General features: G+C 33.1%; 1 protein-coding gene across 1 annotated transcript in view; it reads right to left on the bottom strand.

Moving 5' to 3' along the window:
• The window catches only part of LOC111032385 (anosmin-1), a 24,714-nt gene extending 8,277 nt beyond the window's left edge, over positions 1–16,437 (bottom strand). Inside the window, exons 1-4 of the mRNA XM_022312685.1 lie at positions 16,055–16,437; positions 6,856–7,060; positions 3,389–3,709; positions 504–694 (exon numbers count right to left, since the gene is read on the bottom strand). Of these exons, the coding sequence (XP_022168377.1) occupies positions 504–694; positions 3,389–3,709; positions 6,856–7,060; positions 16,055–16,297 (960 nt within the window). The 5' untranslated portion in view covers positions 16,298–16,437. The remainder of the gene's footprint in view (positions 1–503; positions 695–3,388; positions 3,710–6,855; positions 7,061–16,054) is intronic.
• Between the last annotated feature and the right edge of the window lie 358 nt (positions 16,438–16,795).

Here is a 16,795-nt window from a genome sequence, read left to right as displayed (position 1 = left end):
TCTTCATGGCTATGCCACCGATAGGCACCGATACTGAACTTTGCTCTCCCTACAGTTTTTTGTTGTGTTTTAATGATACTTTCACTGCAAAGGTAGGTACAATACTTGCAAAATTCCGTGAACGAGAAACGTACTCATTTTTTACAAACTCACTCGCCAAACATATAATATTGGCTCGACCAACCAAGCAGTGTATCAACTTTGCGTTATAACTCATAAGTTATATGCTTATACAAAGCACCTATGACAAAACCCATTGGCACAGCCAGGATTTCACCTCGATGGAATGAGATGCCTTGCGTTCACAGAACGCTGAAAGCATATTTAAGTATTTCTGAAATTTCGGCGTGAACTACAGCCCCCCCCTCCCCCAGACCCTCCTCCTCACACCTTGCCGAGTCACCGTATTGTAAAAACCTTAGAAGTGTACCACGACAAGTCGTTACGGTGTACCTATACTATACAACAACGCAATACTATTTTAATATTTTATATCAACTCACTGCCGGGACCACATTCCGTTTGTGGTAAACGTGCGGTCCGTCGCGTACGCTGATGAACACTTTGTACTTGCGCACGGGTAGGACGGATTCGGCGGGTGGGGTCCACGACAGCACGCACTGCTGGTACTCCTTGTTGGTCCATTTCAACGACGTCACTTTCAGGTCTTGCGGCGGTCCGGGTGGATCGACGTCTGCAACGAAACGAATTGAACGTATCGTGTTATGCCACTCACGAATATTATGGTATACACAGGTCACAACGATATACCAATAACCATAAGACCGTGCTCAGACACTTCTGGCAGAGTAGTCATACATGAGCACATAACACATTAGCACACAAACACACACGACATGCTCGTATTCACTCTTACAGCATGGAAAACAATTGCCTAATTTCGAACATATAATATGGTAATTGATCATCAATAGATAATATTTAATATTTAGGGGAGGAGAGTTCGCAGAGTAGTCAAGTGCCTGCCTCGACTACCCCGTGTGAAGCTTATGCCAATGACAATGCACAGGTAGGTACCTAATAATCAAGTCAAACACGGTAATACATTTTGGTGAATAACATTGTACATATTACCCGTTTCGTTATCGTGCGAGATACAACAATTGATACAAAAACGTAAAACGTTACATTGTATGTATAATATTTGTTAAATTTTGTTTTAAAGATAATCTTCAAAATGATTTATCTCATAATATTATTTATTCGAAATTACTTGACGAGAGCAACCGAGCAATGGGCCTTATATCATGAGATTTTGTATCAATACATTTAATAGAATTGTATGTTAAAAAATTGTATTTTTAATAGAATTTATTTTAAAAATAGCACTCGATGAAAAGCTGAAATATACTATCACATAAGTTGATTAAGGGTTGCCTACGCTTGCTGTAAATTATAGGGCGACTATCGTTTCTTCCAAAATGAGTAAGAAAGTTCAATTTTCATTTTCACCAAAAAAAAAATATTTTACCTGGTTATTAAAACGCATATTATATAATGCATGTGCAGGTACCTATATCAAACAATACGAACAATTGTTCTACTACTCGTTGGACAATCAAATATTCAATTATATTATTTTATCAACACGGATAAGACCACGTTAATTGATTTTTATAAAATTGTTCTGTTTCAGAGTTCAGATTATGAAATGTCACTATATTATTTGTCCGCGGCATCAGAGAAATTACAAAACCTAAAAAAACGACTACTTATATTATAAACAATTTGAACGGTCGGATTTTCATCAAACGTGTTGTACATTTAACTTAAAATAAACTGTTGACAGACACGAAATTTGAATTACGCGCATACCTATTAACCTATATAATTCTCTATAAAGTTGTATAAAATGTCACGACGTTTAATCTACAATATTATTTGTACATGTAATACATTTAAAAACGATAATAACATTATCGGTAGCGAATAATAATGAATTCATACGTCTTGTGGGTAGTAAAATATTTTAATCATAAAAGACGTGGTTTGTTGATATACTTGATGTGTGGTATACAAAAGAATGGAAAAAAAAAACAAAATATATATACCAAGTGCAATCTTGCAACTCACTATAACAATTAACAACATATTATATATATATAGCGGTATATCGTACACATATCATTACAGAACACGCGCATCGATAATTATTTATTTCGAATATAAATGCGCACCGCACGTGTAAATGAAAAAACTGTAAATTTTTTTCTCCGTTTCTTTTTAGTGGGCGCACGTGCCTCTTATAAATATATACCTACGTATAACAGTATTATATATTATTGTCATTCCGTGGCTATAACACAGATTACGGCCATTATGTAATGAGCCGACTCGATGACATAATTATTATTTTAGAATCGCGATTGATACCAAACGATGATGACGGTTGAATATCGCGCTTATTGTTATACCTATAAATACAAAACTATCGGATGGGGTTAAAAATGGGCGTAATAACTATAGTCTCACTGCACTCGGGGTCTAAAAACGCAAGTGTTGGTCGGTTAAAAATTGAACTCACTCAATGGAGGACGACAATTTCAGCGACTGGCAGTTTCCGTTATTCAGCGATCTCACCAGTGTTGTGCAAGCGCAATAGTTAGATGTAGTTAGCAAAGTCTATATAGATAGTCATTAGATAGTTATCTAGGTAAAATCATCTTATATTTGTCTTATCTAGATAAATTCCAAAATTGGTATACAAATCGTATACGGCGATAGATAGGTAAATAAATAAATTCGCTTGATTCTTGATCATCTAAATTATTTAGCACTCTTACATAATATAATTGGTAATTTAAACTGTAAACTAATTGATATTTTCTATTAAGTAAATATACTGAAATAATAAACTAAAAAAAAAATATAAGTTATTAAATTAGTTATTTAAGAATAAAATATGTTAAGCCAATTATCTCGTTTCTATCCTGGTAATATATTTAATTATTTAATTAATTGGGGCGCAGTGTCTGGCTTCAGTCACAATTGATGTGCTCTGACTGCCAGCGCCGGCCAGTGCCACTAGTTCTCAGATGGGTGGCCACTGGGGTTCTTAGTGAAAACTCTTTGCCACACATACACGTGTTCCAAACTAACCGTACTCTCCCCCCACGGTTAAAAACCTACTAAAATCAACGCCCAATGGATTAGGTATGTCGCAGCGGGATAATTAATAATAAAAATTAATTTTTAATTATTAATCTATATCCAGATATAGTGTTTGAGTTCAGATATCTTATATCCTACATAGTTACCTAACTAGATACCAAAAAAAAATTTCTGAGAGCCCAACACTGTAGGGCATCACTCTAATAAAATATGTGTTATATCATAATATGTAGGACATTGCTGCCATTGAACTTACGAGGTCCGATCTCAACGAAAAACTGTTCGGAGGGCGGCGAGTAACCGCTGGTGCCGTTCTCGTTGATGGCGGCCACGCGGAATTGGAACCACCGTCCTGGCGCGCGCAGCTGTCTGAACTGTTCCCGTGTCCTGTCCGTCCTGGTAACCATAGCCCACGTGGTCATGCGCTCCGGTACGTACGCGGCGCCCACGTGGTGCCGTTCCTGGACCACGTACGTCACGTGACCTGCGGATGTGCCCGGAGACGGCGAGGACCATTCGACCGCCAGCCCCTTGCCGTAGTCGGACACAGCGACGACTTTTGGCACGTCCGGTAGACCTGAGGGCCGTAATAAGAATAGATGGTGATTATAATGTGCAAACCCCTAGGTTTAATGGGTGATTATAATGTGCAAACCCCTGGGTTTAATGGGTGATTATAATGTGCAAACCCCAAGGTTTAATAATGTCTATCTTTTTATTTGGAATTAAAGGCTTCGAGCCATGCACATTCACAATGCAACTGCAGCTACGTTGTATTTTCTTGATTCACTCGACACCTTCGACACAAGTGTTTTTTAAAGAAAGTGTGCACGATTAATATAATATAATATGCCAAATGCTCGTATATAGTAGGTGTGCAGTTGTCTCGCGTTTGTTTAAAATTCGTATATTATTACCGATGGGTTTAATAATAAATTAATCAATAACATTTTATCATTACATAATATAGGTGGAAGTATAATTATGCGAGCGGTGATTCATTTAAGGCGTCCCAGTGAACCACGACTTTATCCGATACTCCTAATTCCTAATAAATTGCCATTTTAAATTAATCTTCTTATTCAATTTTCGATAAAAATATAAGTAGACATACCGTTCACATATTTAAAAAAATACTATACTTCTGATAGTGAAATAAAAAGGTTATACAACGCTTCAAATAGTACATAAAAAATATTTTCTTCGTAAAAGCCAATACATTGACTTGCGATGTTTCATTAGTGTAGTCGATTAATTGTATCGTTCAATATATATATAAAGGTCTATTCGTTGTAATTAATAAACGTATTGTACCTATATACGTATATATTGTTATATAATATGACTAGCGTACTAACGCTGCCAACCCCGTCCCCTTGATATTTTCAACCCTCTTGGATGTTTTATTTAAGTTTATTTTTAGTTACGTTGTGACGCTGTGACACATAATAACAATAGTACATCATATAACAATGTCATATTGACGACAAAAAAAACATTTTCTACCATTGATACATTTATTATTACGTATAACTTACTGCAATATTATATGAATCGCTTTTATTGCAACGATAATCTTATTTTTTGAAGTGAAAACTATTGCCATAACGTTCTTATTATTTTTACAATGTAATTTTAAACCATGTTTTTGATTTTATATTTTACAACATGTATTTTAATATATTTATCGACCAATGTTTTAAAATATCGTTAATACCGGTACTAATAAAGGAAATTACCCGTTATATAATAAAGTCACATAAACGATAAAATCTATTTGATGTATACATTTAATTTTTAGTTACCAAGTTGCAATATAGCTTATTCAAATTTTAAAAATTGGGTGAACAGTTTATGGTTTAAAAAAAACCTGGATCGTTTGGTAAAATGTAAAAATAAAATGTTGTTTGATCATAAATTTAGTGAAAAATATATATTTCTCTATATTAGGAGGGAGTCCGATGCACGTTACATCCTATACTTTTTGTATAAGAACCAGTCCTTGAAAATAGGTCCTTAAACATTATGTAGTAAATCATTGTTAAATTGTTCGTGCAATACGCCCGAAAGTCATTTTCGATACAAAATTCATTATATTTACCGCCATCTCAAAATACAGTAATAAATTATTATGTACCCAATAACGTCATAGGAGTGGCTGTTTTTTTTTTGTTTTCAATGTAGGTACCCATACGACATGTAAGTGCTAATATAGAGGTATATTATATATTGTGTGCATTGCAAAATACATCAAAACCGAGATCACCGTGTCCATAACGAGCCTGTAAAAATAGAAACGACGTAACCGACGTAACCGTAACGTCGCCAAAAACGATTTAATATTTTACGATAAATTGGACGGCACATGTTGTATACAGGGCGGTTCACGTTTTTTTACAAACCGATAGAGAGAGGGAAATTTCAGTGATCTGCCACTTTGTAGTGTTTTCCTATTTATTCAATGACAATAAGCTTCATACAGATTGTATGAACTAATAATTAGTGTAATTTCAATGTACCTAAGTTGTGGTAAATAACATTTATAATTAATAATGATATGGAAAATACTTTGATATTTTAAGTAAAAGGAGAGGAGGGTCTAAAATTAGCATTCAACGTGCAAAAGACATAGAAGTTGGTTTTTGTCATAATAAGAATGAAACTTTTGAATGGGACAGGATGACTTGTGAAGGGAGGAGGTTTTTTAAAATGAATTTGTGATAATGATGTAGGAAAATCAATTTTGCCATTAAGTACATATTTTATAATATATTAAGTTAAATTAGCTTCGTTCCTACGATCGGCTAAAGAAACTAAGTGGTGTTGATGAGCCAAACTGCCAACACAGGACAGTAATCATGATGGAGGTGATCAATTATTCAAGTGCATAGCTGACAAACTTCAACAATTTAAGTTGAACTCTTTCGTGTTGACAAATAGTCCTAGGTTACACAAAGAGTATTTGCAAAAGACAGTAACGTCAAACCATAGATTTTCTTTAATATTGGTCTGACGAATTTTGCTACTCGCTAAATATTTTCTGTTTTCTCCTTAGAACCGTAATAACAAATCTAATATTGTCACTTGGTACTTAGATAAACTATTGACATGGGTCCCATTTGGGGAGGGGCGAAATAGGGCACTTGCCCCTTCCCGGGGAAAAAAATATGAACTTGTAGAGCAATATATATTACCATCATATTACCTAATTATCAAGACAAATTATTTTTTTAAATTTATTTTAAGGTATGAAATAAGTATACAAATACACTATGTTTTTTTCCATACTTATTAAAATGTTTTTTTAATTAACTATATTGTATACGTAACTTTAGAAATATAACATGAATATTTACGTTTATATGTGAAAATAACATTAAACCTTATTATCTTACATTTGAGAATTTTTTATTCTGACACTCCCTAAAATTGTACCTATTATGGGCGCCTGTGACTATTTAACAGACGGCAAGGAACTACAACTGCATAACTGTATTGTAAGTATAGTGAATAGTGTTCAAGTCACTTCTCGAGAAACCAAATTGAGATTGGAAAATTCGAGATTTTCGAGTTGTACCGAGAGTCGACTGCTTATAGTGATTATTATAGCTAAACAGTTTCCGGTTTTTTGAACGGAAACAAAAAATGGTAGTGTGATGCTCTACAAAATATTATGTACAAACTCGTAACAATAAAATAAAAAAATAGATAGGTAAAACGTACCTGGACGGTGGTCGGCTAGACCGACGGGCTGTTGGCACGTTATGCCACAGCTGTGTCGGCAGCACTTGTACTCGGCGTGACAAAAGTCGTCGGAACTGCATTGCTCCAGACACGGTCGGTCCAACGAGGCGACGCCGTCAAGGTCGCCGACCGGACACTCGCCCGGCTTATTAATCCACCGCTCGTTCAGACAACCGCTATAACACTGCGGACGAAAACAAAAAACGATTATTATTTAAACCGCGATTACCGCGCGTACCTGTCGCGAAACCGGCCGAATATGTTATGTTAATATCGTCGTTATAACCTAGGTAAAGGTTAGGATGTTTATCATATTTGTTTATTGCAGACGGGACACGGCAGTAATAATGTAGGTACCTATAATAATTGTGCTCTAAAATAAATACGCACACGGGGTGGATTTTATTGGGTACACCTTAAAGTATAACGCACTTTTTTCTACTTAAAATTAAAAAACATCGATGTATCGCAATAGGTGTATACGTATTCACTATTTTTATGGCACAAATCGATGCAAGCTTCGAAGAAGACGAGTTGTCGATATTTTTGAAATTATATCCAGAACGGTGTAAATGGTGTTCCCGTGTGCCCACGTGATAACTTTGATGTATACCTTCAATAATATTTCAAGTATGTGTCTTGAAGACAGTTTTCCAAAATAAATAGTTTTTACATTATTTATTTTTTTTTTTTGACACTAAATAATTTAGAGAAACACATTAATAATACCTACAATAGTTTTTTGTTTTACATTTTAAGTGATTTATTACCAGTTCTATTGACCTAGTCATTAGCTAAGATGGTAGTAATTGAGATTTCTAATGATTTTATCCACTAATAAGCTATATCCGTCGTCTTTCATCGAGCAATACTTACCAGTTCATATATGGTACGTAAAATGAAATCACGTAAAAAATAATTAAATAGAATAAAATGCATTCATCAGATATTATATAATACAGTAAAATCAGTGCAGTGTTGGATCTTGAAGACAGGAGGACGGCAACACTTGGCAATGGGGATGTGAAAGATTCTGTTTCCTATAAACTTATTAATAGGCCATAGGCGTGTGCACTGAAGATGTCACGGCAAATTGACATCCACTGCACAGCCAAGTTAATCCTTTGTTATCCTGAGTTATTAGTTGTTATTTTTTTAATTGTAAATCATTTTGAACAAATAGGGTTTTTATTTTTTCTGAGAAAAAAAAATATTTTATGGAAATACTGGGAGTTGTGACGATAAGTTATTTTTGTTTAAATATATTGAGCTACTTAAAAAAATGATGGCAGCCCCCCCCCCCCGCAAAAACAGTGTGCTCACGGCCATGGGCCGAATATTCTCTTTCGGGTGCGGATGGCAGGCGTAGGGTGCAATTGCATCTCTTCATATTATTCTAAAGGAAGCAAAATGATAGTTTTTGCCTTTCATAACAGAAAACAGATAGTGATGTGACAAAAGAAAAATTGATGTTATATGCACACCTATATATTTCAATATTCCAATGCAATTTCGTTTTATCGACACCAGTTTTTTCTATTTTCATTTCAATTTTTTCCAAGTGTCGCCTATAATATTATAATTTATATCTTTACTCCATATTGAAACCTAAAAATCAATCACCCTGTATATAATGCGAGCGTCATTACGGTACATGTACATACCTATATAAATGCATAATAATATAATATATATATATATATTATAGTAAGTTTATACATAATATTTTAATGGGCACCATGGTCGACGTAAAAACGACTCAGGGGCGTCGGCGGCGAATAATGCGGTTGTGGCGAAGCCTGTCCCGTTTTTTTTTATTTTATTTTTTATAACCCCGTCGTTGTAATCGCGGAGACTATAAACTATATATTATATACATTATACATATATTTATCGTTATTTATTCTTATACACTTTAATACACCAATAACACCAGACGCATATTTTACATGCCACCGCGATTTTTTTTCGTCGTTATTTCTACTTTTTTCCCCCCCCCGTCCGTCGATTTACTACGCGACAACATTTACACAAATATATAGTGTTCGTATATTATAAAAAAACACCAATATATGCCGCGTGCAATGTGCATAGACTATAATATACAATCAATCGATTTTATTTACTAAAAGATATTAAAAAAAAAAATTACGGAAAACACAACCACCGTGGAAGTGTGTGCGTATACGTGTTGTGGTTAGCATTATTATATTGCGGGTACCTCTATAATATAATATTCGCATATTATATCCAGTAATACATATTATCATAAATCGACGAATACTATACATATATGCATATATTATAACGACAAACATATTGTGCCGATACGACATATTATTGTGTATTGTATTGATACACGGGATAATTTTGTGTTTTTTTTTTCATCATGAGCCAGCGATTTTTGCTGAAGATTTTAATAGGGAATTCGATTTCGGTTTTTTTTCATCCCGCATTATTATTTTATACCTATATCATAATAAGAATATTGAATCGTTTAAGATTTTTGGCTATTCGTCGGTTTCTCATTTTCTTCATTATATGGCAATCTACATAAGAATATTTTAAATCGACATTCTGAATTTCCACTTACAATAGTACTTATATAAGTATAATATAATTTATTTCTACATCAATCTATGTTTTACTAAGAACACCTCACAAATTGTTTATTGAAAAAATTATTTTATACTGTTAATAAATCTAATATTGTAACACATCAATTTTAAGTTCTAGATATAATAATCCTTGTAAAACGTCAACTGAATCAATCAGAGTATCTTAATTGAACTGATGAATAACTATATTATTTTAATTTTGCTATTATTTAATATAAAATAGCATTAAGTACCTATTTTTAGATTGATGTGACCATCATCCGTCAACGCAAACATTCACCGAGTACAAAGATTCACAGATAACAGTTATCATTTAAATTACGGCAACAACAAATTTGTTATTCTCGGTAACTAATAGATTCAAATCTCAATCTCGACAATTTTAAAATAATATTATCATATTTATAGTGGAAAATCATTGATTTATCAGCGGTATAATCAAACAAAAACTGCAATTATTTCGGAATATCTTTGGTATAGGTTAACTGTTACACCGATAGTTATATACAAGTAATTCACCAAGCATGTTCAGTGTTCACCTCCATTTTTTCATTTAATTTTTGGAATTGTTCAATAATTACTTTGGAGATTAAACTCTTAAGAGTAATTTTGCAGTTAGTAAAATATTTATATTATGATACCAGTCCTTTAAATTGGTTTTACAACAGTATCAAATACATGTTATATCGGATATAGTATTTATATTATAAGTACTTGTATTACTTTTATAAATTATAAATATTTATAAATGGATAATAAATAGGATATAAATTATATTACTAAAATATTCATGCTACAGTATTTATAATCAATTACATTGGATAAATTGATCCAATGAAAATATATGATATGGTTATCAATAACCTTAATACATCATCATCATCACTTTATTTACATTAATCTATGTTTTAATGTTATCAATATAATATTTAGACTTAAAACACAAATGCATATGGTTCCATAAAACAACCAACCGTTTACAAAACAAGTTACATGCACATCATATTATTGTAAGTTTTTTTTTTTAAATTTGAAGTTACCGCACTTCATTTTGCAACAGTAATAAGTTATAACTTATAAAGTGCATGCCATTGCATAGACTCTCGTATATTATAATGGTTTTACCAATCGTTATATAAATATTTTTTCTAAAAGATCAAATGAAGAGTGCCCTCGAACGGTAGAAATATGGACACACTCAACTCAAAGACCACAATTATAATTTAATCTGACCTGACCAATCTCCTTTGAAAATATAAAAATGTAATTGTATTTTCTAAACCAAATTCAAAAATAGTGTTAGCTAGTTAATTAAATACAACAATTTTTTGTTAAAATATTTTTTTTTGTGTTAAAGAAGTATAACTTATAATATAATGTATACTTATTGTTATTTGTACAAGGATAGTAGGTTATTTTACTTTGGAAAAAAATATATATTCGTACTTCGGTTTTCCTAGTACCTGCCTAACAATCAAATATTAGAATTTATACCACTAGTACTAAGGTTAGGTTAGGTTAGGTTTCACCCGAAAACAGAAAGATGTACAAGTATGTGTGTGTTTCTTTTACGTTGTGGTTTAATGCTAATGAACCGATTTCCAAATAAATTCTTTTGTGATTCGAAATCTAAGAGCTATTGTATGTTCTTATAAAAAACTGGTTCTTTCCGCTGAAATTCCGCGTTATTATGTTCGTACACATCACACTGCAATGTTTTTGCACGTTTACCATGCGATACAGTCATACAGATATCGGACATCAGAGAGAGAAAACACGAGAACGTATAGTAATATAGTTTATTTTTTAATTTATAGGGTACGCATTGCAGTAGTGCAGTCTGCAGATAATATTGCTCACGACGCTCACTTGTCAAATTCTGCGTGAAATCAAAATCAATGATAATATTATGTAGTTATACCTACCACAGTACCTATCTTCTATACTGCCTGATACACGAGATTTCGAGTTTTGATGTTGTTTGACACCACGTCATAATATTATAATAAACTTATCATTATGTTTATTACATATTTACAATGAAACAATTATATTAACAGAAACAGATGTTGAGGCACGAATAATAGCTGTAGAACGTAATAATATGTTAAATCGTTATGACAGGTAAGTGAACAACAAAACCAATTCGATAGCACGACAGAAAGTGTATAAATTATTTATGTTCATTAAACTTCATCTATTAGGAACAGAAAAATTATTATTGTCATCAAACCTTACAAGAGCTAGTACGGCTGGCTACTTGACGAGTTATGTCAGTTTAAATAAAACACAGTTTTATACCCTTTTTAGTGCCTACCCAATTGAGATTATATTTTATACGACTTGTAGTTTAGGTAGATATTTCCTGTGGCTCTTTGATTCATTTATTAATGCGTAGGTATACAGTAGCTAATGAAACCCTATTGTTATTTCCAATTTATATCGACTGATCAGCAATTAGAATATTTGAAGAATAAAAAACGATTATTTATTTATTTTTGTTTACCTTATACAAACAGTAAACACTTACATCATAACAATAAAATATATACCAATAAAGACATAGTCATAAAATAAAAACTAACACACTATTATAATACACCATGTATTATTCATATTTCTTAATAATTGTCTACATAATATTAGCTACATGTTGTATTTTTAGTGCTTAAATTGTCAAAATTAAAAATTAAAGATGTAACGGCACATAGCTATAACTGTTTAGGAAAAAATTCATACTTGTAAGCAAGGCTGTGCAAGTTAGTGATATTTTTTACTGAATTAAGTTAAGTTGAATATTATTTTTTCGACTAAATTAAAAGTTAAGTAGATAATAGACGTTTTAAATACATCAATTGAGTTTAAATTAAGTTGACGAATACTATTAACTTAACTTCAAATAATAAGTTAAGCTAATTTTAAAAAAATTCATTGAAAATGTATTAAAATAAGTGACAATCACATAGTAATATACCAATGAATATAGATGTATACATATAATATATAATAATGTATGTAATTTAAAACCTGAAGGGCTGAAGGCTTGATTTACGCTAAATTAATTTAAATTTGTGTGTACATTTGCTTACTGTATTGTTTAATATTAATAATACAAAAAAAAGAATTACCTGAACGTTTAAAAATTACAAAAAATAACAACTACTATAAGTATTTCTACTTATAAGAAGTGAATATCATAGGTACAATGGGTACATAATAAATAACATATGTATTTTACAACTAGGTTATTCGAAATATCTATTAGATTTGTATAATAGTGCAATAGTGTAAACTTATAATATAAACTATAAATGTACCAGTATAGGTAGGTAGGTATTTTTACTATTTTTGTAATAAAATTATAATGTACAGATCGAAATGTCACAATTCGTGATAATCATACAATAATTTATTGCTTTAAATATTATAAAATAATGATTAATAACTAATGAGTAGGTATTATGAATCGTGGTTAGGTGGTCTTATAATCGATAGATATTTCTATACGGGTTACTAATGTTACCCCTATATTATATAACATTGTTACCCCTATATTGTTATTAATCAGTCCCTAATTAATACGACAAATTAGTTTTTATCTATAAAAATACATACGAAATTCTTCGTAAATATATCTTTTTTTTCTGTTAACATTTTTAACTCATTTAAATAATATTTGACTGGATAGTATGAATTTTCGAAATCAACTTAATTGCGAATAATATACGTTGATTTTAAGTTAACGTAGATACAAATGAGTTAAATTTAAGTTAAGTTAATTAAAACAACGAACTAGTAAGTTAAGTTAATAACTTTAAAATAACTTGACTTATAACTTATTAACTTGTTAGTGATTTGCAGTTGTAATTCCCTCTTACTTGAAAATGTTTTTAAAATTAAATATTTAGGTATAATCTTATTTGCTAGCTCTTAGATCAATCTATCAACTATTGAATGTCTTTGAGGCACAGCTTTTAAATCATACCTTTATCCACTGAACATAACTTTTAATAACTCAAGACTTAACTCAGTTAATTTTCTTTATTTTGACCTGTCTTTTAATAATGTAAATTTTATTTTTATAAAAAAATATTTTGCTTTAAATGTATTTTATTAAAATTAAACCATAATTATTACACTAGGAATAAGAAAAAATCGAATATTAAATCTGTTTTCTGTTCCACTACTTTTAGCAAATGTATCCAAAAGTAGGTATAAACATTTCTGAGTCATTAGAACTAAACATTTTAAAATGTAAATGTTATACTAGTTTTAAAAAGCATGTTTTACATTGCATGCATGTCAACACCTTCGATTAATAGAATTATCCAATGTATTTAAATAATGTTGTTATCATTATCAATAATTAAATTCATATTTTATATTAGCTTGGTTAAAAAAAATTACGTATTTTAATGAACTCTCTGATTTCAGCACAATCTTTGCTTTTGAAATGCGAACTATAATTGAATGTAATTAATAATTATATATTTTATTAGTAGTATTGTTATAATTTTGGTATCAATAAATTTTTATTATTTTATTTATTTAAAACCAGCAAAGACCCGTCGCTCAAAAGTTTCTATTGTCACGTTAAAAAAACCCTAAATCTCTTCGGCGAAAACCTAAATAGAGAACAACCATCTAAATGGCTATTATTCAATTTACGTCTAATTAAATAGCGTGAACCTTTTAATTCATTCTAATATCAAAAATAACGACTCTCATTGGCCACTACTCAAAATACATTTTAAAGATATAGAAGTTGAGACATCCTCTTCAAATAGTTAGTCTAACCTATACGTATACAAACATAATACACCAACCCACGTGAAATGTGTATAGGAAAACAGTTCTGTGTATTTGAAGAAAAGTTAGTTATACAATTTATTTAATTTACTTTTTTCGTAATTATAAACGATGATATCATACAAGTAGACAGTTCTCAGTTTCAGACAACTGAAAACTAAATAGTGATGGACAGATGTAATTCGGGCCGCAAATACCTTTTTTGTTGTAAACTCGATCCTACAAAAGCGGTTGGTATAAAAGAACGATTATAATTCGGTTGGATAATTTTTGTACCAGTTCCTATAATACTATAATATTATGTTAAAATTAAATATTTATTTATTATGTTTAACCAATACCCGTATTATACATTAGCGTGGTCGAATAAAGGTATCCGGCGACCCATATGGTATGTACCTCTGAGCCTGTAGCTAAATAATGTGTTTCGCGATATTAAAGTGAATGTAAAATATATTTTGTTTTATTTTACTCATGAAAAGTAAATTTTCATTTTACTCATTTCCATTACATTTTTGGTACTCGGAAACAATTCCGACGAAATTACGTATCGCGTTATCACTTATCATACCCAATACTGAATTACTATACACTCATCCTCACTAATTCAGGAACTCGGAAACATAATTTTCGGTCAGACGATTGATGGAAGTACAATCTTGTCGTAAGTGTTGCGACTTCAAATTTCGCTAAAAACTTTCAGTCAGCTCCACTTCTTCCGACGGACATTGTCTACCGATCGGAAGGCTTTACCATTATAATATTATTGGCCATTACTACATTAGCTTCGGCTGCATCCGAGTTGGGCCCAAAAATAATATTAGTTTTAAATTTTGTACGAATTGGGTTAATAATATATTATATAATAAGCCTACAAAATGTCGACAGCACGTCCAAACACGACACAGCATATTGTCGGTCGACTAATCCGGTGTAATGCCGGCTTAAAGTACGAATATAATTTGGATTACGTCATTTCTGGAGATAAAATAATATTCGATGGACTGCACTGATTATACCTCACTACATTCCATACACAATTGACGAGTCTCGTAATATTATTGTGTTCTGTGAAAAAGGCAACTAATAGCTACAAATTCGTTAAATCTGTATCTTATAAATTTCAACCCAATTATTAATTTATCACAACCATTGACGAATAGGCAACGAACTATTGTAAATCACGAAAATTAATAAATAAAAAATAGTGTAGATTAGAAAAAAATTTGTTTAACCGTACTGTAGACCTACCAACAATAACTACACGTTATTACGCACAGTCCTGTAAAAAAGTGTTAAAAATGGGAGACCCAAATAGTACAGAAGGCTTTTTCACGCGGTACCCAATCGGTATACTCAATTAGAATCTGGGACCCAACTGCAGGTATGTGCCGATTATTGCGATCGAGTATTTATTCGCGTGTCGCACGTACTACGCATAATGAGACATTACGTTTTTCGTAATTTAATCTAAACTCTACTTGTGCATCATGGTCAGCCGTTATCATTGATGGTCGGTACGCCCAAACTTAAATATTTAAACTTAAAATTTTTAGAACGATTGATACAATTAATGGCGATAAAATGTACTAATAACATGGACGTTAAGTCTGGTTCACAGCCTACGCCTGTCGTCGCGTCGCTTCCACAGGTCGAGTTCAACCCGACTCCGGGACGATGGTCAGTAGTGAACGATGTGACGAAGCTGTGAACCCGGCTCAAGCGTGTGGGTGCGTGTGGGTGGTACGTACTTTGGGCTGTTCAGCGGCGATCTGACGGTAACACTTGGCGAAACAACGCGCGTCGCGCACCGGATCGCCGACGAACGCGGCGGCTACTGCATCAGCGGCGTCGGCTACTGCATCAGCGGCGTCGGCTACTGCATCAGCGGCGTCGGCTACTGCATCAGTGGCGGCGGCGGCGGTTGCAAAGATCGCGGTCGACAATACGAGGTACCGCTGCAACGAGACGGAAGACGACACGCGGAACGTCATGATGGCGCAGTCAAAGTGCAGGCGGGCGCCAGTGCGATGCGTTTCTGTCGCGTTCCAAACTGGTGGTGTGCAATACGCGGCGGTTGCAGCCTATAACCATTCGCGACGGCGACGGATGCGTTAGCGTGCGTCGGCGGGTATTCCAGACAACACCACCACCACTACCACCACCACCACCACCACGACCACCACCGCCGCCGCCCCGCCGCCGCCGCCGCCGCAGCCGCAACCGCCGCCGACGCCGATGCCGATGCCGGTGCCGAAGACGGCCGACCGATCATCCAACCCACCCACCCACCAATCCTCATCGTTATTATATTATTTGCGTGCGTATGCGCGAGTGTGCGAGTGCACTTGCTGAATTCTGCTGTTGCGCGGGCTGCAGAGATCGCGGCAACGATGTTATTATTATTGTTGTTGTTGTTATTGTCGTTACCAGGTACCGTAGTTTACGGTATCCGTGGTATATTATTTTGGTCTCTCTTGCTTTTATTTTTC

This window comes from Myzus persicae, unplaced genomic scaffold (genome assembly GCF_001856785.1).
Source record: "Myzus persicae strain clone G006 unplaced genomic scaffold, MPER_G0061.0, whole genome shotgun sequence".
NCBI classification, from domain to species: Eukaryota; Metazoa; Arthropoda; class Insecta; order Hemiptera; family Aphididae; genus Myzus; species Myzus persicae.
This window is presented reverse-complemented; position numbering and strand designations above follow the sequence as displayed.